This window comes from Astyanax mexicanus, chromosome 4 (assembly GCF_023375975.1).
Source record: "Astyanax mexicanus isolate ESR-SI-001 chromosome 4, AstMex3_surface, whole genome shotgun sequence".
Classification (NCBI taxonomy): domain Eukaryota; kingdom Metazoa; phylum Chordata; class Actinopteri; order Characiformes; family Acestrorhamphidae; genus Astyanax; species Astyanax mexicanus.
In genome coordinates, this window is record NC_064411.1 from 38,496,357 (window position 1) to 38,521,961 (window position 25,605).

At 36.3% G+C, this 25,605-nt stretch overlaps 1 protein-coding gene across 2 annotated transcripts; it reads left to right on the forward strand.

Annotated features, from left to right (window-relative positions):
* The first annotated feature begins 354 nt into the window (after positions 1–354).
* On the forward strand, positions 355–25,605 carry plcd1b (phospholipase C, delta 1b). Of its 2 annotated transcripts, none has more exons than XM_022679162.2 (15): positions 355–545; positions 5,966–6,124; positions 9,122–9,350; positions 9,758–9,887; positions 10,761–10,989; positions 11,630–11,831; positions 12,801–12,945; positions 13,141–13,293; positions 17,686–17,826; positions 18,551–18,716; positions 18,822–18,938; positions 19,675–19,853; positions 20,731–20,863; positions 22,563–22,712; positions 23,799–25,605. In XM_022679162.2, the coding sequence occupies exons 1-15, from the start codon at positions 515–517 to the stop codon at positions 23,888–23,890; spliced, it is 2,256 nt and encodes a 751-aa protein (XP_022534883.2). In that variant the 5' UTR covers positions 355–514; the 3' UTR covers positions 23,891–25,605. The 2 variants fall into 2 exon arrangements, with proteins under 2 accessions (XP_022534883.2, XP_022534882.2); XM_022679161.2 differs by lacking the exon at positions 355–545 and adding an exon at positions 3,692–3,888.

Consider the following 25,605-nt stretch of genomic DNA (forward strand, 5'->3'; position numbering starts at 1 on the left):
CTTAGCTTAGCTTAGCTTTACTTTACTAGAAAGAAAAACATGACGAACTTTTTTCTTACTAGTGTCACATAAAAGCGCCTTATTATAATCCGGTGCGACTTATGTATGAAAATAGATTTAAAAAATAGACATTTATTTAGAGTGTGCTTTATAATACGGTAAATCACTGTGAGGTGACACTGTAACCAGAAAATGTACTTATTTACTGTATTCACTTCACCTACCAGTGATTTTAATATTGTAACTGTATGTTATTGTGAATAAATGAGTATAGGTGTAGTTAACGCTTGTGACCACATGGCGGTGCTGTTTCGCATAATTCACACTGTGCAGGCTGCAGGTTCGTCAGTCTGCCGTTCACTCTGTTGACTGTGAGCTTCTGTCTCTTCAGTCTGGGGGTCATGCGGTCTTGCTCTCTGCTTAAACTTCTGCTGCTGTAAGTAGTTGTAACCCTGTGGAGAAAAGCGCTTGGATAGGTGATAAATCATTAATCTCTGTGAAGATTTACACGAAAATGGAGTCTAACGGCAACGTGGTTAAACAAGGTGAGTCAAACTAAAGTTAACCTGTTGGCAGCTCTTTGATCTGTTGCATGTGGCTTAATGTGATGTGAGAAAATGTACGTTTCTGGAAGTAAACATGCTTTTTAAGTTGTTTGTAGGCTTGGTTGAGTTGATTTTCTGATTTGTGTGTTTTTACCTCTGAAAACTAGAGTAAGTTTTAATAACATGATATTTTATTCACTATATTGACAATATTCCTTTGGGTGGCATTTTGGGATTTAATACTTCAAGTAATATTTAATTTAGCTGGAATGATCCAATCCATGATAAGGCTAAACACATGCTACTGTTCCTACTTCTATAAGACACGTATTTATGTAAGAGAGTTATGTAAAAATGTGTTAATATAAGGTAGAAATGTGTGGAATTTAATTAGATTTACTTGAATAAGCTTGGTTTGTACAGAAAATGCCTCAGTTTATCAGGGTGGTACCTTGGACAGTTCCAAGGAGAACCTGTTCATCTTGAACCAAATAAATGTCAAATATTAAAGCTATACATAATTGCAGATTACAGTAAATACACAGTCAGCTCAGTCAGCCTCACTTAAAAGAAAGTAACCAACCAAGAACACAGTGCAGTCTGTTGTTTTCTTCTATGTATGATTAACGCTGTTTTCTTCCATGGTTGAAAATGTTGGTTAATTTAAACCATGTCCGAAAAAGCCCTACACCCAGTATTCTGTTGGGAGCTCGGCTCCAGAGTTGGCCCGAGGGGACATTCCAGCTAGCAAGCAGGCGGAGCGGGTCGCATAACACATAATCCACCCTATCACTGACTGCTCTTCTCCCAGTCTCTCTTTGGGATGGTGCCTTAAATCGTAGACTCACCTGTGTGATTATACTGATGGGCATTTTGTGACACGGTGCAAATAATTACAGGCCTTCAACCAACACATTATTACATGGAATTTAACACTGTTTTGTTAAAAAGAGCCCATAGCCTACTCTACACTCTACTATTCCACTCTACACTCTACTCACACCATTTTTGTCTTTTAACATCCACTCATGACATTTTCATGATTTTATGTTACCAAAATCAGTCATAATTAATTTAAAACAGACGATATAATATAATATATATATATAATATAATTCTTATGATACAGTTTAATTCTACTGACCTGTCAAAAGTCACAGTGTGCAGCACTAAAAGTTACGAAGTCACAAAACACTTGTGTAGTAAACACTTATTTGTTATTAGCAAACAGTTGTGAGTGATTTTGTGTTGCATTAATGATAAGATGTATGCAAGTATATGTGCAGTCATGTTACAAAATATATAAAATGCATATACAAAGGTTAAGGTACATTTTATATGTTAAATGTTAGTGTAACCTTTGAATATGTAAAATTATTAGAAAATATAGTAAGCTCCTCAATGGCAGCCATATGGGTTTCCTTAAAAACTGCCAAGCAACCTCTTAGCAACACCATAATGAACACCTGAGATACCATAGCAGCTACCTAGCAATAATATATATAGGAACCATGAAACAATATCCTAATGTCCTAAATGATGTAGCAACAAAATTTCCTATTTCCATTCAGTTCCTGACCTCATTCACACTCTCCTGGCTGAATTTAACAAAACCGTTACACTTTTAGGCTTTTTCTGTAGACTAGACGCTGATACTGCATCAATATGGTGGCCAAACTCTGTATTAACAGCCTTGACTTAAGGGACAAACATTGAAAAAAACAGCTGTCCACAAACCTTTGAATATATTAAGTAGCAATTCTGGATTCAATAAGGTGTTGTTTGTCTAACTGAGTATCAGACAGATTGCTCTGAAATGAATGTGCATTTCCTGTAAAAAAGCTTTGATTTTGACCCTTCTGTTATCCATTAGCTATTAGTTAGAAAGCAGAGCAGTGGTGTCAGTTTACGGCAACCTGTTCACACTGGAGCATTTTTTGCTTGGGTAAAATTTCATTTTATTGAAGGGCTCGATCAAAGATTAGCCAGCTGGTGTGGCAGTAAAATTGGAATATATCCAGTGTTTTGTTTAAATTGTTTTGTTGCTGTTAAGTCCCTAACTATCAATGAAATACAATGGCTACAAATTCTGTCTAGTAGTAGTTTTCCATTAATACATTTGGACTGTATGTAAAAACACACCGTTATAAAATATATATCACAAAAATGGATATATTGTTATTTTTTATTTTTTATTTTATTTATGTGCATGCATATTGGTCTCTGCTTCTCCTTCTCTGTAGTGCTATGTGGCTGCTGTGGTACTTCTGGCAGTTGCTATGGTGTTACTAGGTGACTCCTATGGTGATGTTGGCTGCTATGGCATCCCAGGCAGTTGCAATTGTGTTGGTACATGCTTGCAATATGACAATATTTTATTGCATTGTAATATGTAAAATACATATGTGTTCTCAACATATTGTCAAAAACATTTTAAGCATATTGAGGATTTTTTATATATTTTATATTTATATTTAGAATAAATGCAATAAATGCTTGTCTCCGAGTGCATTGCTTGCTGCTTGGCAATGCTTCATCAGCAATTGTTTGAAAAAAGGCAGTGTCTGACTTTACATATGTCAGAGGAGAAATGTCCTAGTCTTCACCATAGTGGTGTTGGGGCTTTGCTAGTGATATGAGGACTGTAGCTGAGTGGGTGGGGTTCTCTGTGTAGCTAAATTGGGGAGAAAAGTGGGATACTAAATTAAAATCTTGTAAAAAAACAAATTCAATGTGTATCAAAAATGTGTATCATGAACATCCCTTTAACATTGTTATAATTTTTTTACCATATTGTCCAGCCTTAATCCAAAGTATAGAACATAATAAGAAGAACAGCAAAAGAAAATGAGATAGAGTTCAGGGTGTGTGTGTGTGTGTGCTGAGCTTCAAGTCTTAAAGGAATCAGTTCTTCAGGGCTGCACTGATCCATGTTATGTTTATGTGTTACTCTGATTGACCACTGGATGGTGCTAGTGCTTTAAAAATCAACACGTGCACACGTACACACATGGAGCTGCTAGTATAACACTTACAAATATAAATAAAAAGCACAGTCTAGGGGTAGAGTTAGATAAATGTTTAGACGTGATCTGCAATACTTCACAGCCATACTGTATTCCAAGGCGTGAACTTTGGAAGAAGGTCCACGCCCAAGGAAAAGACAGGAGCGCAGTCGTCCCTCCTCAGGCGAGCGGGTAGAGGAGCATTTCTCGCTGCGTTATCTCGGGAAAAGGCGGCGGGATGCAGTGCATACGAAAACAGGCGAGTCGGAGCAAGTCCGAGGAATTACTGCACCAAGCTCAGAGCAAGAAGGTGGCGAGTCTGAACTCGAAGCTGCTGGGTAGGAGATAATCGTTTTGAGTCATGCTGCGTTTCGTTTTCGTTTTTTTAAATAAGAGTTCTGCCTTCGACTTCAAATTCTCTACTTTCGTATTGGAATTCTCAAATCCACCTTAAATTCTGTCACAGCTGCATTCTGGCGCCTGTAGAGTAGCTGGCAGGAAAACAGCGCAACAGCTGTGCTTCTTAAGGTGGAACGGTACATTTTAGGAAATGTAGTTTTAAATGTATTTTTTTCTGTATATAGGTCAGGATTTCTTAACCTTGGTCCTAAACACACACTGCTGCACATTTTAGTGGTTGTCCCCCGCTGTTACACAATCCCCTGTATCTCTAAAAGGTCCTAATGAGTTGATGAGGTGAATCAGGTGTGTTGGGGAAGGATATAACAAGGATAGGTGTGCAGCAGCAGCAGCGCAGGGTGCCTCAAGGGGTCGCTACGAGAATCACTGCTATAGGCTATGAATGTAAATATATAGCTGTTGTCACTGTATCATTTAGCTAAAAGTGAGTTTGCATATAGGTTTGCATAGGGTCGAGTGTGTTTTTAAATGTGCACTTATTGTAAATAGTTAAGTATGGGCAAATATAATCACAAATGTACATGATTGTACATAATATAACATGTCGTCCATGTAAAGCTATATAACAACAAATATTATATTTCCATATATTTTAAAGTACAGCTCTGGAAAAAAATAAATACAACTAAAATGATGAGTTTCTTTCATTTTACCAAATTGAAAACCTTTGGAATACAATCAAGAGAAGGATGAAACCATCAAACTGCTTGAATTTTTGCACCATGAGTGGCAAGTTGTTTAAAAAACAGGATTATTTCACCAAATATTGATCTGAACTCTTAACATTTTATGAATCTGAACTTGTTTTCTTTGCATTATTTGAGGTCTAAAAGCTTTGCATCTTTTTGTTATTTCAGCCATTTTAATTTTAAATGACAATATTTGTATGTAGAATTTGGGAGAAATGTTGTCCATAGTTTATAGAATAAAACAACAATGTTTATTTTACTCAAACATATATCTATAAATAGCAAAACTAGAGAAACTGATTCAGAAACAGAGCTGTATATGTTGCTTCAATTACATAAATATTTAAAACACTGGCATTAAAAGGTATTTCAATATAAAAATTAATATAGCATATACCATTCTTATCACATTGTGGCCATTTGCTTATTAACTGTATTATGCACAAATAGAGAATCTCATAATTTTCTCACAAGAAAAACAAGACAGATTTATTGAGAAATCAGCAGATAAATTCACAATGGAAAATGTAATAAAATAGAGCTTTACCTCATGTGTTTTTTATGTATTTATTTCCAAAAAGCTTTTATTTCATGCTTTAACAATAGAAAAGTTTTTATTCCACCTAAAGTACCAATTTTTCATTTATTTATGGAAGAACATGTCATATTGTGAATATCTCTTAACTTTGAAACCCTCTGAGAATCTGAAGTATTAGACAATTAAGACAATAATACAGTAACTTGAGAGTGGGTGTGTGAGGAGCACACGCCACACCCCGTCCCCAGGGCTTACTAATATTGAAACGACAATGTGTGAATGTAACTTGAACACATTACAGTGACATGCAAAAGTCACCCCTGGACACCCCTGGTCAAAATTTATGTTACTGTGAAAAGAGAAATGAAATACACTAGCACATGACCTGATATGCTATAGTACTTTTATTCTTTTGGCCAAACTTGGGAAACATCTGGCACTATTTTTTGCCAGAAAAGTGTTTTAATCTATTTGTATATTCATGCATTTTTTTATTTTAATATAGTGTCTATGCTTGAAGTGTCACAAAGAGGTTTTGGGAGATGTTGACCATATGAGTATTTTTAATACGTGGGCCGTTTTTGGCCAGTCCTGATGCTAGCAGTGCCATATTGTTGCCAGAAGTGGCTCACTTCTGCATGCAATCTGGGTTTAGATGTAGTACCCAGTAATGCTGCTTTTTATATGGTACAATTCTAAACTTAGGATAAAAGACAGAGTAAATCTGAAAGAAAATGATTGAATATGTTTTTTCCGCCCTGGCTCTAGGCATGGAGGATGATCCAGATCTTCAGTTTCTGCTGAGCGGCACAGAGCTCACCAAAGTGCGCTCCGGCTCGTGGAAGAAGACACGCTTCTATAAGCTGCAGGAAGACTGCAAAACCATGTGGCACGAGTCCAAGAAGACCCTGCGCTCCAGACAAACCTGTGAGTTTGTCAAACATGTGAGCTCACACACTGAGCTGCCTGTTTATTGCATTACAATACACATGTAAAAGTTACTGTACATATATGGTGCTGTGAAAGTTTTAGGCCAGAAAGAAGTTAAATATTATTATTCAGCACAACACAGATTAATACTGAATGCTAATACAGATGCTAATATTGAATAAATCCACAAAACAAGCTTTAATATCAGACAAATATTACCTAAATAAATATAAAACACACTTCTTAAATGATTTCATTAATGTAGGCAAAAAAATATATAAAACCAATCTAGCCCTTTGTGAAAAGGTGTGAAATCAACAGTTGAAAATCAACTGTGATTAATCACATTAATCACATTAATCAGTGTGAGCTTTTATTTAAAAATGGAGAAAACACTGATGATCCTTTCCAGGAATGGCCGGTCTACCGATATTATTCCAAAAGGGCATGGACAACTTATCCAGGAGGTCACAAAATAACCCAGAACCACATTTAAAGAACTCCAGATCTCATTGTCTCAGTTATGGTCAGGGTTAATGATTCAGTAATAAAAAGGAAGAAATAAAAAAGAATTCCAAGGCAAAAAACACTGCTGAACAAAAAGAACATTCACGTTTTCATTAAAAACATTGTTATGATAACCAGGACTTTGGGTAAATGTTCTTCGGACTGACGTGACAAAAGTGGAACGTTTTGGAAGGAGTGATTCACAGAAATCCCTCCACAGGGATGTGTAGACTCATTGCCAGTTTTTTAAGTAAAGCTGGATTTGAGTTGTTGGTTAGGTTTAGAGGGCAAACTTTTTTTTACACAGGGCTAGATTGAATTAGATAGTTTTTTATGCTTTTATGCTTTTTATATTTACTTGGGTTATATTTGTCTGATGTTAAAATGTGTTAATTTGATCATCTGAAAAAATATCAGTATGAAAAAAGCAAAAACAAAAGAAATCTGTAGGGGCAGAATTTTTTTAAGCCACTGCATTTGTTTTTTTAATTAATGAAATACTGACAGAATATAGAAGGCAATCGAAAAAATGAATCTGAAGGCATTCATTGGTGTGCACTGATTTGGAAAAAAACAGGTAAAACACTGGCTTTAAGATTAATGTCTGGTTTGCATGTGCCCAGTAGCCATATAAGGAATTCACTGATATCCCATGTTCATAGTAGCTCTTGTGTAAGCACCAGTAGCAGTGCCATGGTTTCTTAGATAACAAGCAGATAACTTATGACTGTGCATAAATCATAAATACATAAAGATCACACCATTAAAAAGCTAACAGACATTGCAGGAATTGTCACATTAAGACATTGTTACCATTTTTATCTGGGATATAACATAACTAGGCCTATTTCATGTTCTTATGTAATGTATGGTATGTTGATTGCTTTTTCTTAACTCATGTTTTGAATGTATTTATTGTAAGTCTGGTTCATTCCCTCAATCACAAGCTGGTGTCAAAAGCTGGGCATCACGATGGAAAGCATGATAGTTACCACAGAGATGTCAGTTTATTGCTCTAATTGGTGATACACCTATGAAGCAGACTGACAGATTGCTTTATGCAGGCAACAACAGCTGTATGAAAATATACCAACTTCTTTTTATGTTAAATATTGTCTATTGTCTTTGCAGTAACAAGTCTACAAGACCTGTGCTGTAAATCTCAGAATAAGTAAACAGCATTAAAATGACGTCATTTATTAGCTAAGATCAAAGTTCACAGTCATAATGTTTGCAGGGCTTATGAATCACCATCTGTTTCTTTATATGCAGGCCAAAAACACTAAACACAGTATCAATTAACCAGTTGTGAAAAAGGGATTGTCTGTAACAGTGCTTCATGGTTCGGTGCATGTAGTTATACAGAGAACACACAGACCTACTGTAGATAATGATTGATGAACCTAATCCAGAACCTGATTTCACAATTGAAAGTTGTACCCAGGAACTTTAAACTTTAAGACTTCAGCAAGTAAAGTTTGGATTTGGTTGTTGTGATGGGATCAGCCCATTTATTTTATTAGTGCACAAATTCAATCATATCTCATTGTACTTGACTGATATTCTTTTAATTCAGTTTTCTGAACTTGGTGTTACATCACGTAGTGAGTAGTTTATTAGCTTTATTTTAGCTACTCTAGCTGGTGTTTGCTACCTTAAATGTTGTTAACTACTCTATATAATGTTAGCTAGATGTTAGCTAGGCTAGCATATTGGTATAAATTACTGTAGCCGATATTAGCTAGATGTTGTTAGCTACTCTATATATAGATAGATGTTAGCTACTCTAGCTGATATGAGCTATTCTAGCCGACACAGTAGATTTTATTAAGTAATGTAAGCTACTCTAGCTGATTGATATTAACTATTCTAATCGATATTAGCTACAGTGAAAATTGTTATATACTCTATATGTTGTTAGCTAGATGTTAACTACTCTTACTGATTGATATTAACAACTCTATCTAATATTATCTACAGAAGATGTTGTTAGGTACTATATATGATGTTAGCTACTCTACATGATTTATATTACCTATTCTATCCAATATTAGCTACAGTAGATGTTGTTAGGTACTCTATATGATGTTAGCTAGATGTTAGCTAGAATGCTATTCTAGCTGATATAAATTACTGTAGCCAATATTAGCTAGACGTTCTTAGTTACTATGTTAGCCACTCTAGCTGACATTAGCTAGATGTTAACTACTCTAGCTGATATTAACTACATGTTAGCCACCTACTCCAGCTGATAGTAGCAATATTGGCTAGATGTTAACTACTCAGTATAAGTAGCTGGTTAAAGCTAATACCAAAAACAGATATATAAACATACTGGCACAATAACAATTGAGGAGAAAAGACTTCAACAACATCCACTGTAGCAGTTATCATTAGCTTAGTTCATATTATTGAATATTCTTCTGATTTCCTCTGATTTATTTAATCAGGAGTGAAACAGTTGTACGTGTTGTCTCTTTTATCCAGTTTCTGTTGATGATATCGAGGCAATACGGTCTGGCCGAAAAACGGAGGGTCTCAAGAAGTACACAGACGAGACGCAGGAGCTGCGGGCCTTCTCCATTCTGTTCAAAGGTCGCCGTAAAAACTTGGACCTGGTCGCCAGCTCAGAGGAAGAGGCCAAGCACTGGGTATCTGGCCTGGAGAAAATAATTTCAAATGTGAGCAACCTCTGCCAGCAACTGAAAACTGAACAGTATCCTTACAAATGTGCATATGTTGCAATTTGTATCTTGTTGTGGAGCAGTATTGACATAATTAAGCTGTTTTTAGTCTTGATTTTGTAGCATTTTATAAAATTTATTTAACAAGATTTTTAGAAATCGCTCAACATTTCTCAAATACAATGATAGTCAAACTATTATTAAAATAACTGGTTGAAAACATTTGGCTTATTAACTTTATTATTTATTAGCCAGTCTACTCTGGATGATTAACTACTAAGAGATTATGTAAGTTATGTAGTTATGAGAGTCTGGGCCAATCCTTTAATGGTTGATTCTACTTAACTGAAATATAATATAAAATAGTAAATGCTACATTTTAAAAGAGCAAAACGTGATTTGTGCATTGTGTAATATTGCCCTTACATTAAAACCTCAGCTGGATATTCAACTGTTTGCGAAATGCCGATATAAACTGTGACAACAAGATGAGTCCAGAAGAGCTGAAGAGTTTTCTGCATGACATCAATATAGACGTTGAAGATAATTACGTCAAGATGCTGTTTGAGGTGACATCAGATGTACCAATTACACAAAATTATTTTTTTCTTTTTGTAGCACCAAAACCAATATTAAATCAATCCTTGAATTTAACTTCATGTTGATATTAAGATAATATTTTTAGCTGTCTTAGTAACATTTTTTTAATAAAAACTACTAAGGGTTGAAAACATTGTTTAGATGCTAACTATACTAGCTGGCTTTAGTTTAATGGTAACTAGTGGATGTTACTAGATTTTACTTAGTCTATCTCATGTTACCAAGATGCTAAATACTCATGCTTATGTTAGCTAGATGTTTACTGTAGCTGACGTTAGCTAGATGCTAACTGCTCTGAATGTTGATAGTTATTTACTTTAGCTTATGTTAAAGAGATGTTAACTCCAGCTGATGTTGGCTAAATGTTAACTACTTTAGCTTCATTTGGAAAGATGTTAACTTCTCCAGAGGTTGATGGCGAGATGTTAACTACTTAAGCTGATGTTGCCTATATGTTAACTACTCTAGCTCATGTTAGGTATATGTTAACTACTCCAGCTGTTTAGCTAGATGCTTTAGCTGTTGTAAGGTAGATGCATTCTTCTTTATCTGACATTAGTTTAATATTAACTAGCTAATTTTAATAAATGCATGTATTAAATTTACATTTGTACTGTGGTGGAAAGCAGTTGCATGGGGTTGATTGTAGATGCATTTGCTTATAAAGTGGTGGTGAGAGTTTTTACAAGTTTAGGCAAGTTTTAAAACTGAAAACCTTAAAAGAGTCAACTGTAGAAACAACTATATACTGAAAATATTATACTTGCTATCAGTAATTCAGTTCATGTTCATTGTCTTGTGGATGAATCTGACTGAATCATTCTTTCTGTCTTGCCCTGCAGAAATGTGACAAGGCTAATTCTGGCTATTTGGAGGGAGAGGAAATTAAGCTTTTCTATGAGATCCTGACCCAGAGGGAAGAGATTGATGTGATTTATGGAGAGTACGCAAAAACAGATGGACTGTTGAGTGCTACTAACCTGCTGGAGTTCCTGGTTAAGGAACAGAGAGAGCAGGTGGATCTGGCTTATGCTGTTCAGCTCATCGAGAAATATGAAGTAGATAAGACAGGTGAATCTATATGTCTATATCTAATCATACATATACATACACCAGTATTATGTCCCATGAGTTTTATCATGTCAATGATAAAATGAGTGGAATCTAAAAAACACTGAACTGACAAGCATGATATGTGTGTAGGGAGTCCTGCATTAAATGTGGATGTGATGTCTACTAGGATCACTTATCTGTTCGCACGGAAAATTCAAGCCAGATGTCGCCGGTCAAAATCATTACCACCCACTACTCTGTCCACTGTGGGTGGAAATTCCGTCTGTGATATATTCCTGCCACACATATGACACATATGACACATATGACAGTCGAGGTCTGTCTATAAATTTCAGATATGTATTGTCACATCCATCTGAGACCCATTATCGGCCCTTGAACTTTTATAATTCACAGTGCCTTGCTATGAGCACACTGGCTTTTTTTTAACTTCACTTCGCGTTACTTAGGTAACGCAACCTCACCTCCCCTGAGGTAATATTTTAATTAGTTTACATACTCCTGTCCCATGACTTTTGGCGTGTAATTGTACAGTTGCAGGCTAGTGTTGGTTCTTTGGCCCATGTTTAAGAAATAGGCCGGGCTAAGACTTTGCATACATTTGTTTTGTTTGTTTTGCCTCCACCTCAACTGACAGCCAAAGCAAAGCAGATGATGACTAAGGACGGGTTTCTGATGTACCTGCGCCAGCCCAAGGGTCTGATAATGAACCCCGCCCATAAGAGTGTGTATCAGGACATGAAACAGCCCTTAAACCACTACTTCATCTCCTCCTCTCATAACACGTACCTAATGGAAGACCAGCTCAAGGGCCCCAGCAGCACTGAGGCCTACATACGGTGGGTATGGGACAGACTGTTCACTTACAGACACACATTTTTATTTGTTTTCCTACATTGTAAATTAATGTTAAAGTCATTCAGTCTATAAAGGAACACATACGGAATCAATAGTAACTTAAAAGTGTTAAACAAACCAAAAATACTATGTGAAGCATTTGGATGGGCTCTTATCTAGAGTGCTCTTAAATTGCAGTTTCTGAGGCTGGTAACTCTGATATACTTATCATGTGCAACAAAGGTAACTCTTGGTCGTCCTTTCCTGGGGTGTTCCTGATGAGTGCCAGTTTCATTATAATGTTTTTGATGTTTTTTGTAACTGCACATGAGGATACTTTCAAACTTCTTAAAATCTGAAATGATTTCTTTTCTTTACTTAGTTGAGTAGTTCCTGCCATAATATGGATTAAAACATTATAGAACAGGGTTATTTACTGTACACCAACTGTACCTATTCACAATACAACTGATGCTTTCAAACACATTAAGAAGAACTTTAAGTAATTTACTTTTGACAGCTGTTTTTAGCACAGTCATAGTTTGGATTACTTTGTTATACATCTACAATGCAATGTGCAATCTATAGTTTAAATAATGAAAAACACCTGAATTTAAGCAGTTTCCAGACTTTTGACTGGTACTGTACTTTTGCACACACACACACACACACACACACATAAAATACTGCCAAAGGACTCTTTGCACCATACCTAAGCCAGATGTGGGCTATGGGGTCGATGTGGGGTGTAAAGCCCCCCAGCATTGAGCTGTGGTGCAGTGGAACTGTGTTTTTTGGAATGATGGAGCTCCATCCATTACTTACATTCACTTACACTCTTGTCGCTAGATGCAATCAAATCCTCACAGCAGTGCTCCATAAATTAGTAGAATGAACTAGCCTTGTCTGGACTTCTTTATATTCTATATTCTTTAACACATAGTAACTAAACTCTACTCATCTCCTAACAGAGCCCTGATGAAGAGCTGTCGTTGTGTGGAGTTGGACATCTATGATGGTTCTGATGGAGAGCCAGTCATATACCACGGCTACACACTCACCTCCAAGATCCTCTTCAAAGATGCCATCAGTGCCATCAAGGAGTACGCCTTTAAGGTAGATTCTGTACTCACCGTAGGTTCAGTCAGTGGTGTACCAAAAACTTGATTTATACCTAATGGGACAGGACGTGCTCTAATAGGGTCAAACTTATTGGAAAATCTTTAAAATGTAAAACCTTGCAAAGTCTAGTATTTAACTCTTTATGGATAGGATGGAGCAGTTAACTTGACCCTTTCTGTTTCTTCTCAGACTTCAGAGTATCCAGTGATTCTATCTTTGGAAAACCACTGCAGTGTGGAGCAACAGAAGCTGATGGCCCACCACTTGACCTCCATTCTGGGTAGTGCTCTGCTAACAAAACCCCTGGGAGAAAGCATGCCTTCAGAGTTCCCGTCCCCAGAGGTGAGTTACTGCCCCCAGAGCACAAGATGTTTGACTTTTTTTTGGTAACAGGTAATTTAATTATTTAAATTAATTAAGTTTGTAATTATGTAATATGATTTAAATAGTATAGTAAGTGACAATATATCCTAAATGCTTATAAGGATAAAAGCAGCAGCCTGAACAAGTTTTAACTTTTACAACACTAGCAACCCTAAAAATGAATGAAAGTGCTTAACCATGGATTATGCAAATAAGACAATTCTGGCTATGGCCTGTTTCATAGCCTAATTTGCTTTTATTCAAAGTGTTCTTTAAGGTTTACTGCAAGCCAGAAGTGATCAGTTTATCTTTTCTCTCTAGATCACTAGCTTGAAAACGACAGGCCCAAATGCATGAGTAATAATGATGTAACATGAGCATCCATATCAGAACTTGGGATCCGGCACTTTCCTCGAAGCGTGCTGGCTGCTTGTTAATACTGCTTTGTTGATTGTTCGAAAAGATACGGTGTCTGACTTCACATGTATGAGATGTTAAGCTGGCGTGCTTGTCCTCATCCTCCTATTGTCAGAAGCATTGAAAGAGATAGGTGGAGTCCTTGTAAGTGGGTTGGTTAATTGGCTCAGCTAAATTGGGGAGAAAAATGGCTAAAAATAAACATAATAGGACATTATTTTTCCAATAGAACAAAGCTTGCTATGAACAATAGAAGCCACAATATTGATGGTGATGATGTTTGCAATCATATAGCATTTTTCTTAAAAACCAAGGGCATTTTACACTCACAGTCTACACAAATAAACTCAACTAACACACACCAGTGAGAGACAGCAGCCAATCACACACAGTGTAGTCTTTGCAGGAATGACCATCCTGGAGGACTGCATCAGGCACTATGAAAAGAGTGCCGGTCCATATCAGGGAATACAGACTTACTCCAATTCACACACATACATACATAACACCCACACAAGAGTATTATTTTCTGAGCAATTTAGAGTATCCAATTTACCTGTTCTGTGTGAGGAGACTGTAGTCCCCAGAGGAAACCCATGCAGCACAAAGAGAACAAGGAAACTCCACCAAGATAGAGACTTGAACCAAAGACCGTAGTGCAGGAAGGCACACTGCTATCCACGAAGCCACTGTGTCAACCAAATTTTAAACCTTTTTTCCGTTACTTGTTACATACTTTAGCTTTGTAATTCTAGTGCAAAAGCAAAAAATCTAACAAAACGTTTATTTAGCTTTGTTTTGAATTAGGGGTAATATTGTGCAAATTCTACAATAATCTACAATTGCAGTGAATTAGCCGAGACAGGTTTGGTATCTAAAATAGTGTTCTTTAGTTTACAATGGGAAATGCTAAGCTAACATTGCTAAAATACTGGTCTTGGGCAAAATTTTGGTAAATTTTGGTCTCATTTTGGTAAAAACACAACAATTCTATGAGGGTCTATAATTTGTCAGTTTGCTCTGGCATTAATAATTAAACCAGTTTGTAAACTTGGAGCGTTTTCCGCATGGTTTGGTATGTTTTCACACAGTGGTGTATCATTGCTTGTTGGAGCAGGTGCCTTTTCTTCTGACCTCTTTGTGGCATGTGAGGAATGCATGCAGCTGGGGTCCATTTGAGATTTTAGATTTGTTTTTTACTCCTCATTCTTTCTGGATCAGTGTGATCTGAAGTAGCAAATTTAAAACTGAAATTAGAGTGCTTTATACTTCATACTAGGATAATTACACTTTTAATTGTAAATATTAACAGATGTGTGGTGATTTACTGTCACTAGTCGGTAGGTTTTTCTATTGTGAATTGCTTTTCACACCAAATCTGACTCTGATAGGCTGTATTTATGTAAACTACTGAAAATGGTGGTAGCACCATACAACTGCAAGGTTGTAAAGGTTTTATTACAAACTGGTGGTTGAGCTCATCCTGAAAAATGACACACGGGCACTTCCCCCATAATAACAGTGGAGTTGGTTTGCAGGGGATCAGGTAATTTTAGCTGCTCTATTGTTGTGTTCTATTCACCTTATTCAAGGTGTGCCTTCAGTTTTTGACCCAATTTAACAATGGAGTAGACCGCTGATTTTTTCTTGAACAAAATGGTTAAAACTCTACAGCTTTAAGTTTTAAAGGAATCCTTTACCTAACAATGCTAGCATGACTAGCATTCTGTATTTCTGTGGGGTTTCCAGTAAGCATTTCTGTAAAAAAGAATGGTGAGCCAAAATAAGTTTCTACTACCACTCATTCATTGTTAGCCCCATTAGTTTATTAGTGTAGTAGCTAGCTAGCACTCTTGCTGAATAGGTGACTTTGTGTGTTGTTTAAACTTAAAATAAAGCTAAACAACGTAATGTCTACAAGTTTAAGCACAGTGTGGTTTTGCTTCTATGCAAAGCATTAAAGCAGCTCTTTCGTTGTGTTTATTGTAAAAACATTTATCACAATAATGCTTAAATATGACCAAAGTTGTAGTTTTGATGTCAGCCAGCTCTGCCTCCAGCCTAGTTATGTCATATGAGAAAATCTGTAGGGTAAAGGGCTTCCTTTGGTTGCTGCAAAGAGGAAATGCAGTTTAAGAGTTTATTATTTAAATTATTGACTCATTGGGCCCTAATTTAACGATCTATAGCACACTAGTTAATTGCTGGATTTAGGGGCGTGTCCTGTGTCTTTGCTATTGTAAGGGCGCGAAAAATACGCCTTGCGCAGCTCCAACGGCGCAAAGGGCGTGTTTTAATTCCCTTAATTATTCATGGGTGTGTTTTGGGCATAACGTGAAATAAACCAATCAGTGTGTCTAGATCCATGCTCTTTAAGAGGCAGCTGCGCTCTGTCTTCTGTTCATTCCTATTTTAAGAGCTCATCATAAACTGACTGCGCGTCACGCTGTTCAAATAAGGGAAGCAGCTGAAATAAGGGAAGTGTAATGTTATTTTATTCTTTATTCTGTTTATTGTTTATATTTAAAAAAAAATAGAAATAAAAACTGACATTTACTATAGACAGTTAAAATATATTCGTAAAAAAAGAAAAAATAGGACATTTTTAAAATATCATAAAAATTGATACATAAAAAATAAAGAATGTATATCTTATAAAGAAAAAAATAACAGTAGTGAATATAAAGTAAAATGATAAGAATAATAAAAAATTATAAAATTTATATGAGTAAACGAAGAACATGGGAAAAATATATAAATTTTTAATGTTTTTTTTTATATAATTTGTTCAATAAAATAATTAAAATTATTAAAATGAATTAAAAAATAAATAATATAAAATATGAACGTATTAAAAAAAAATTTAAAACAATCACAGGCTTTCTGATGGTGTGCAAAATAATAAAAGTTTCCGTTTCAGTTAGTTTCAGTTTCAAATCATTGAAACAACTCATTAAAACCTCAACCTATCCATTATATTTGACAATATTTGATTAAATTTAAACTCATCTTAATTTCTTTAACTGAACTGAGTTTTGCAGCCTCGCGCTGAATTCAGCTCCGCGCTGAGAAAGAGAGAGAGAGAGAGAGAGAGAGAGTGGTGCAGCGCATTTTGCCTGATTTCTTTTGATTAATTATCCATAAATATAGTGAGTTTATACCATGAATTTCACTACACTTGATACGACCTTATTTATTAAAAGACTTTTTTAAGAAAACAGAGGTAATCCCGCGCCGTGCGCGCTGCCAAATCCGCTATGCGAGCCTGCGTACTGTTCTGCGTACTGAACATAAATATAAGTCCTTATAACTGTCATGCAGATTTTTAAGTATTCTTTATTTTTAGAGTTAATTGCTAAAGGCTCTGGGTATTTTTTTTTTTTTTGCTGTGGTAAAGAAGTGATGGTATGGGTTTTTTTGGAGCGCAGGGTGCAGGGTGATCATGATTCAGTTTTTGGTGCGCGACTGACCATTGAATTTCGACGTCCTTTCACAGGATCAATCGCGCAACGCATTTTTCCGCCGCCAAGATAGAAACACGCCAGAAATTTACCTGAACACACGTCATTTCCAGACCACCACGCCCATCAGCGTTAATATATTCCAGAAGTTCATTGCTATTTTAAGGACACTTGCGCAAGGCGTAAAAATAGACTGTTGACCGGGTGTACGATGGCAATGTGCCACGCTACACGCCTTGCGCGGGGTGTACGATAGGGCCCATTATTGTTTGTCTCATCATTGGTTCCCAAATTTGTACTGCACTTTGTGGTGCTTACTGTCCTCCCAAACACACCTGATCCAGCTAATCAAGCTAATTAAAAACCCCTTCCTGAGATAATGGTAGTGTATTAGTCCAGGAAACCATCAAAATGTGCAGGACAAAGGATTCTCTAGGAGCAGGCTGGGAAACACCCAAGCCTGCCCCTGTACTGATTATTATGTTTCTCTCAGGACCTGAAAGGCCGAATTCTAATCAAAGGCAAACGACTGAACAAACTAGAGGCCTCGTTCTATGACCAGTCTGCTGAAGAGGAGGAAGAGTCAGTAACTGAGGAAGAGGACTGTTGTGATGAAGAAGAGGAGAGAGAAAAGGTATGCTTTGTTATTGGCCCTATCTTTTCAGCCCTTCTTAATCTCAGCTAGGCTGTCTAGATCCATCTAGGCCCCATGTTAAGTGTACAGCCCGAATATATAGGAATAAAACTTTGTGGGTAGACATGCTAGACTGTCAGGGAGTGACCAGTCATGCTTCTGTCTTGGTAGAGATGACCAACAAATTGGTGTGTGGCGGCAACAAAGTCAGCTAAAAGACAAAAAGTATGTCTTGTGTCCAGAAATCCTGGTGTCATGGTGTGGGGTGCAATTTTGTACAATGCCAGATCACCTAAGGTCTTTATTATAGGCACGTTGACATATAGGCACCACTGTTATGGTAATAAGGATTTTTGAACGCTGTTCCAACAGGACAATGCTCGACCACATGCTGCTGCCATCTCAAGAGGCACAGATACTATTACTATTATGACCAGACTCAATACATATTACCAAGAGTTTCCATATAAGTTTATCTTCCTTCCCGATAGCATTGCAATCAAACCTTTCCTTAAGGGTGCAACGATTTTTGGAGAAAAAAAAAGTTTTTTTTTTTTTATAGAGTGTGTAATATTTATCATGATGCATTTTTACACCCCTAGGTGAAATACGCTACAGATTTCCCACTATTCCTTGCTTGTTCAGTATACATAAAAACATCACCCTGTTTGTACTACTAACCCTAACTGGCTTCTGAGGAGTATTTATTTTAAACTGTTTATAGCCTCAGGAACCAAAGAAGCTGAAGCTAGCCAAAGAGCTCTCGGACATCGTCATCTACTGCAAGAGCGTCGGGTTTCATGGGTTTGAGCACGCCAGAAACAGCCAGGCCTTTTACGAGATGTCCTCTTTTAAAGAGGGCGATGCAATGAAGCTTGCTGAGAAGTCTGGTGAGATACAGATACAGCCATTTACAGATACAGCAAGAATCAGTCTAAATTCAGTTCAGAGATAGAGCTTCATCACATCTAACTGATCTACTTACTAATTTGCAGCAAATGAGTGCATCCGCCATAATGTGGACAAGCTGAGCAGAGTTTACCCATCACCATTGAGGACGGATTCCTCCAATTTTGACCCAATGCCTCTGTGGAACGCAGGCTGCCAGATTGGTAAGATTCACTTGTAATAATACTAACCATAATAATAATTATTATAATAATAATAATAATAATAAGAAGAAGAAGAAGAAGAAGAAGAAAACATTATAATACAGATAAATGATAAGGTATAAAAGAAAATTAGGGATCATTTTCTTTAAATAGTCAGTGGAATATTCTTACAGCTTGTTTACATATTTTACTATAATGTGTATAATCTGGATCATAAATAAAAAAACACTTTCCTTATAAGACTTGTATCATATATGATACACCAGCAATTGTGTTTTTTTATTTTGCTCAATTAATTTTAAAATTAATCAGTTATCACACTGATCTCCAACTCATTTCATATTGAAATTATAGACTGACTGGTGGATAATTTATGTAATCATGAAAGCTCAGTGCAGTGTTTGCAATACAAAGCCAATTCAAATTGTACTCTGCTTGTTTGCTTCACATTAAAATAAAAAATAAAAAATATTTAACACAGCAGATTTCAGTCCATTCGCACCAACACTGGTCTACACTATTGTTAATACATTATTGAGCTGCAAAAAAATATTTGGAGCTGCAGTAACACAAACTTAAGTTTATGGTTAAATATAAAATATACAAAAAGGTACAATTGTTTCCAGAGCCTTTCTGTAGGTACCGAAATGTTAATCGCTTCACTGACTTATAATCATAAGTCATCATAAGTCATAAGTTGTCCTTAGTATTATGTGCATCACTCTTTTTCTTCCAGTGGCGCTCAACTTCCAGACACCAGGCAGAGATATGGATCTGAATCAGGGCCTGTTTCGCCAGAATGGACTGTGCGGTTATGTTCTAAAGCCAGCCTACCTCAGAGACAGAGGGTCAGAGTTCGACCCCATTACTCTGACCAGAGGACCGTGGCTCAAGCAAAAGGATTTTCATGTGATGGTAAGTAGATTTGCACAATTTTACCCCAAATGCACTGGATCAGTGAGGAATAGTTTTAGTAAGGGGTTATACACTGTCTTGCCACATGTGTCGTGTCCCATGACTTGGGATGTGTCCTATGGAAGCTAAAGAATGTGTCACTGACCTGTGGCATATGCATGTGGAGCCTCCTGCACTGAATGTGGAAGAGATTTGTGCCAGAATCACATATTGTGTCCAATCACTGTCTGTTAATTTACACCAATTGTATGCATCGCATATTGTAGCTTAGGGGTTTGACAAGATCTTGTGGCACGAGATCTCGCGAGATTAAAACTATATTTCTCGTCAAGCTTAAACCTGTCTCCCAGGGGAAAAAACAGTAGGTGAGCTCTGCGGTACAGTTAAAAAGCTCCGCGGTACAGTTAAAAAGCTCCGCGGTGCAGGTAAAAAGCTCCGCGGTAGAGTTAAAAAGCTCCGCGGTACAGTTAAAAAGCTCCGCTGTGCAGGTAAAAAGCTCCGCGGTACAGTTAAAAAGCTCCGCTGTGCAGGTAAAAAGCTCCGCGGTACAGTTAAAAAGCTCCGCAGTACAGTTAAAAAGCTCCGCGGTACAGTTTAAAAGCTCCGCGGTACAGGTTCTCAAGCTCTGTTATCCCATTAACCCATTATCGTGTCTCGTCTTGTCTCGTGATATTAGTGTCTCGTCACACCCCTATTGTAGCTCCATGGTGTGCTGTTGCCCTATGGCAACAATTATATTTGATATTTTTGTTTGGACAGATTTCCATTGTTGCCACATGATGCAGTACTTAGTTTAAAACAGTACGGATTGTTGACTAGAAAATTATAATTTCCAGGTCTTCATTTCTTTATATTTTTCTTTATTTTATTTCTGCAGGTGATCTCAGCACAGCAGTTACCCAAAGTGAGTCAGAAAGCATACTCTATCGTGGATCCTCTGGTGCGAGTGGAGATCCATGGAGTGCCAGCAGATATAGCCCAGAAAGAAACACGACACATTCAAAACAATGGTAAAGTATATTTATCTTTAAGAGTATTAAAAAAGTTACAATAAAAAAATGTGGTATTTGATATTTTTTGTCTGAATTATTAACTAAATAATGTATTTAAAAATAATAATTTACATTATATACGTATTAATATATATATTTACATAGACTGTGTGTAAGGGTACACTTAGCCTGTGATTCAGTTGTTGATAAGTAATTCTTTACTCTTAAGTTTTTTTTTTTTATTTGAAGCTATATTTACAGAATCTTTAATTATGTGATAATAATGTCACAAAATAAGTTCCTCTGTAAAATAGGATAGTTCAGTTATAAGTCACAACGTTGCTTCTCCTGCAGCAATGCCAACTATATTTCATCAGAAACCAGTTTGCCTGTGAACCACAAGTTTCAGTATATGTGAAAAATAAGAAGTGAAAGCAACAGAAACGGTCCTAAAACTGTTTCCAGAGGGTCCCCACTACAGGAGATTTAAATGTAACAAAGAAATGATTGTCATAATTGATTATAGTAGTAGCCTAGAAATTATAACATTTGACAATTAATTTAAGTTAACAGTTTTAAGGTGCTTTTTATGATCCTGAAGCAAAACAACATGCTGTAATTGCTGCTGCTTAGCTAACTAGTTGTGATTATCACAAACATTTGCAAATGGGACAAAACAATACTGACCTATTTCTGTGGAGCAGCAAAAAAAAGTTTTAAGTTATCCACTTATCTAGCAGGGATAGGGGAAAATCCTCACTGCTTTTCATTCCCTTAATTTTTTGAGGTTTCCCCACTATCCACTGTCTTCAACCCTGCTTTGCTTGTCTTTTGCACAAGCACAAACAGTCCTTGTTGCTGATTGGTGTTTTGTGGCTTGGTCTAGGACACAGTCCAGAGAACTTGTGAACCACAAGGAACTGAATTTTTAAAAAACTATGTTTGATTAAAATGGTAGATTGCACCTTTAAGTTATTATTTATTGTATAACCAGTAAGTAAAAAATATTTGCTTTTATTGGTAGCCATATAACCAGGTAAACAAAAGTTCAAAAAATAGGGTTAATTAATGGAACGATAACAAACTATACATAGCCATTATATCTAATATAACATAAGGGCAAAAAACTGATGTGTCTAATTGACTGGGCTATAAAATAAAACCAATTTAAAATGTGCATTGTTGTGATGTACAATGACAGGTCTTATAAATACATACATTCATACAGTTTAATCAAATTATTATTTAATGCGTCATTAAGTTTTTTACTCTTTTTGATACAAATATTATTATTCAGACATATATGTTAGAATATTAAAAAATCGAAATAAATAAAATGTAAATAAAATAGTTTTTCCATACAAAAGTCAACATACTTATTTATAGATTGAACATTATGAAAGTCGATGATGTAATTATTGTGACAGACTACTCAAGTATTTTAAAATGAGGCCTTATTTCCACTTACTTTTAAGGTATTGCTTAGTGTTTATGAGAAACTGCTTCAAAAGGATTCAGGTGCTTCTGTTCTGCATGCCTTCCTAATAGTATAGCTATAACTGAGGTATGAACATCTGAAATCTTTCGCTCCAGGACACTTTGGCACATGAACAACACAACAAGATGTTTTTCAGAGTGAAAGGACTGATTAAAGAGGAGGACAAAAGGCATGAAATAACACACTCTCACACACTGCTTCTCTTTATCTTTACCAAAGGCTTCAATCCAATGTGGAACGAGAATTTCCAGTTCGACCTGTACGTGCCTGATCTTGCGCTGGTACGCTTTGTTGTGGAGGACTATGACTCTGTGTCCAACAACGATTTCATTGGCCAGTGCACAGTCCCTTTCACCAGCCTACAGAACGGTCAGTGCTTGCTTTTTAACCTTTTTCTCTTCAAGGTTCGCTGACTGACGTGTTCTGCATAGTGCACGATCAGCTGGAATTCATCAGTGTACAGATCCATGGTTATGACTTCAGGGGGTGGGTCGCAAAACAGAATACTGGAATAATACAAAGTTTACACAATATGGAAATAGAACGATCCTTGTTTTCACCCAATCTGGAGGCCACACTGAAGCTGGAAATAGCTGAACTGACACACAAACATTAGAAATACAATAAAAGCAAGTTTGCCAGAGAAACATTGAACATGCTGGGAGATGAGACGTGGCCTTTGCTTCAATGTTAAGGCCTTCTCTGCACGTATTCAGATATTTTTAAAAACATATTTGAAAATGTTTTCAACCACACAGAGACGAAAAATGCTTAAATGAGCATGCTAGACTTGTGAGGAGTTGTAGTACCTCAAAAAGAGAGACATCAGAAAACACTTAAAAAGAAAAAAGGTATAAGGTACAAATTACACGCTGCTCCCTAAGTAGTGAACTATGCTAAGTCAGGAAATTACAGTTTATATATTTAAAATAGAACAGTGTTAGTACTTATTCAAGTGTTTTCACGAATTTACACTTTTGAAAGCATTTTAAAAAGCCTACTATGCTAAGGACTAGCATAGTAAGAGTTGCTGAGGTAATTTAGCCTTAGACTTTGTGTGAATACAAAAATACTGACTGCCTTTCTCTGTGTAAATTTCAAGTCACATGTGATGTACTGTGGATTTCTGTGGTCTCTTTAATACTATAAATAACCTGTGTGGCACATTGTGGTGCACTGATGAATTAAAAAGTGCTATGAATAATAAAGCACCTGTGTGCAACAGTGTTAATGTTACATTGTAAATGTTCTTTTTAACTCAAAGTTAAGTCCACTTTCCTTCCCTTTTCTTCTCACCCTATCTTCCTTATTTCTCTCTCCTACTTGTTGGTTGCATAGATTTGGAAAATTGGGTTGGGCTTCATCTGTCATTTGTCATTTGTCAGACATTGTCATTTCCTATTGGAAGAGTAGAAAATGTAATTTGTTTCTGATCCTTGTCGATGTCATCTGCAGGATACCGGCACGTGCCTCTGTTCAACAAGAACGGGGACCTTCTTTCTTCAGCTGCCCTGTTCGTTCATCTCATGGCTGCAGATGCAGAGTAATCAGGCCTTGAGAGCATTCCTGGAGAAGCCTTGTTCTGGTTCTGGTCCAGTCCACAGTCCTTTTTTCTACAGAGACACTCGATCAAAGGGACTTAAAAATGCTAATTACAGGGGCCAGCAGTGTCGGAGGTGGAACATGACAAAAACATGGACTGGTGGGGAGGGGCGGTCTGCCAGGACCGTACTGGAGACACCTGTCCCAAACTTACACTGGGTATAATAATAATGTTTGATACATGGACATTCCAGGGCATTAAACCACCTCCCACCATCACTCACAAATCAATAAGCTAATACACTGGTTTAAGTGTCTGTTGTAAACATCAGTGCACCACTAAAAACACAAGGACTCATTCTCTGAATAATACATAAGTTAAAAATGTAACATACAGATCTGGAAAAAATGAAGAGACCACTTCAGTTTCTGAATCAGTTTACCTGCTTTTGCTATTTATAGTTATATGTTTGACTAAAATAAAAATTGTTGTTTTATTCTATAAACCACAGACAAACTTTATCCCAAATTCCAAATTCAAATATTGTCATTTAGAGCATTTATTTGCAGAAAATAAGAAATGGCTGAAAAACAAAACCATGCAGAGATTTCGGACCTCAAATAATGCAAAGAAAACAAATTCATATTCATAGTTTTAAGAGTTCAGAAATTAATATTTGGTGGCATGTTCTCCTCCACCAGTCTTACACACTGCTTTTAGATAACTAATGATGCAGAAATTCAAGCAGTTCAGCTTGGTTTGAGGGCTTGTGTTCATCCATCTTCCTCTTGATTATATTCCAGAGTATTTCAATTTGGTAAAATCAAAGAAACGTATCGTTTTTTAAGTGGTCTCATTTTTTTTTCAGAGCTGTATATATGCTTTTAATTGCCAATGGTGATGATTTTATATCTACTTGCAAAGACTCTTGGCTATGTTTTCCATTTTCCAAAATGAGCATAGTCTATGAATTATGACCTCAACCATGCAGAACTTTCTCCAGATTCATTCTAATGGATGTTTTTTGTACCACACATTGTCCTAAATTGTGTGTATGTGGAGACATCTACAGTGCCTATAAAAAAAAGTCAAACAGAACAACAGTGAGAGTTGGTTATGAGATTTAAAGAGAAAATTATGTTGGGGCCTAATGTGATAAAATTATTTTTTTGAATTTGTGTGTTAACATGTTAACACTGACAGCACTAAAATAAACTAATGGTAATTGAACAACAAAACGTAAAATAAGTTATATGCATAAATATTCAACAGAGGTGCTGGTAATCTCACAGTAAGTGAAATTCTGATCAGTATCATAGTGCAGTATTGTGTCTCACATGATTATAATATAGATAATCACTGTTTAAACAGTATTACTGGCTACAAATATAGATCAGACATGAAGAAAAAGGAATGCTCCATGTAACTCCTAGAAAAGGGTGTTAAAGAGTATCAGTCAAGGGACGGACACAGAGAATATTCCCAATCACTGAATATTCCCTGGATGATATCTATTATTAATAAATGAAAGGAATATGAGAGCAGGCCCTCCTCACAAACGAAATACTTTTTATAGGCACTGTGTATCACACTCCTCAATGAAAATAATTAAAACATACCATAGATGTGCTGTGATGTACATAAAATTATGTATTTAAATAATGTTGTTTTGATATAAGTTTTTCTTTGGAGCAAAAAATAAATGGACCAGTGTTTGAA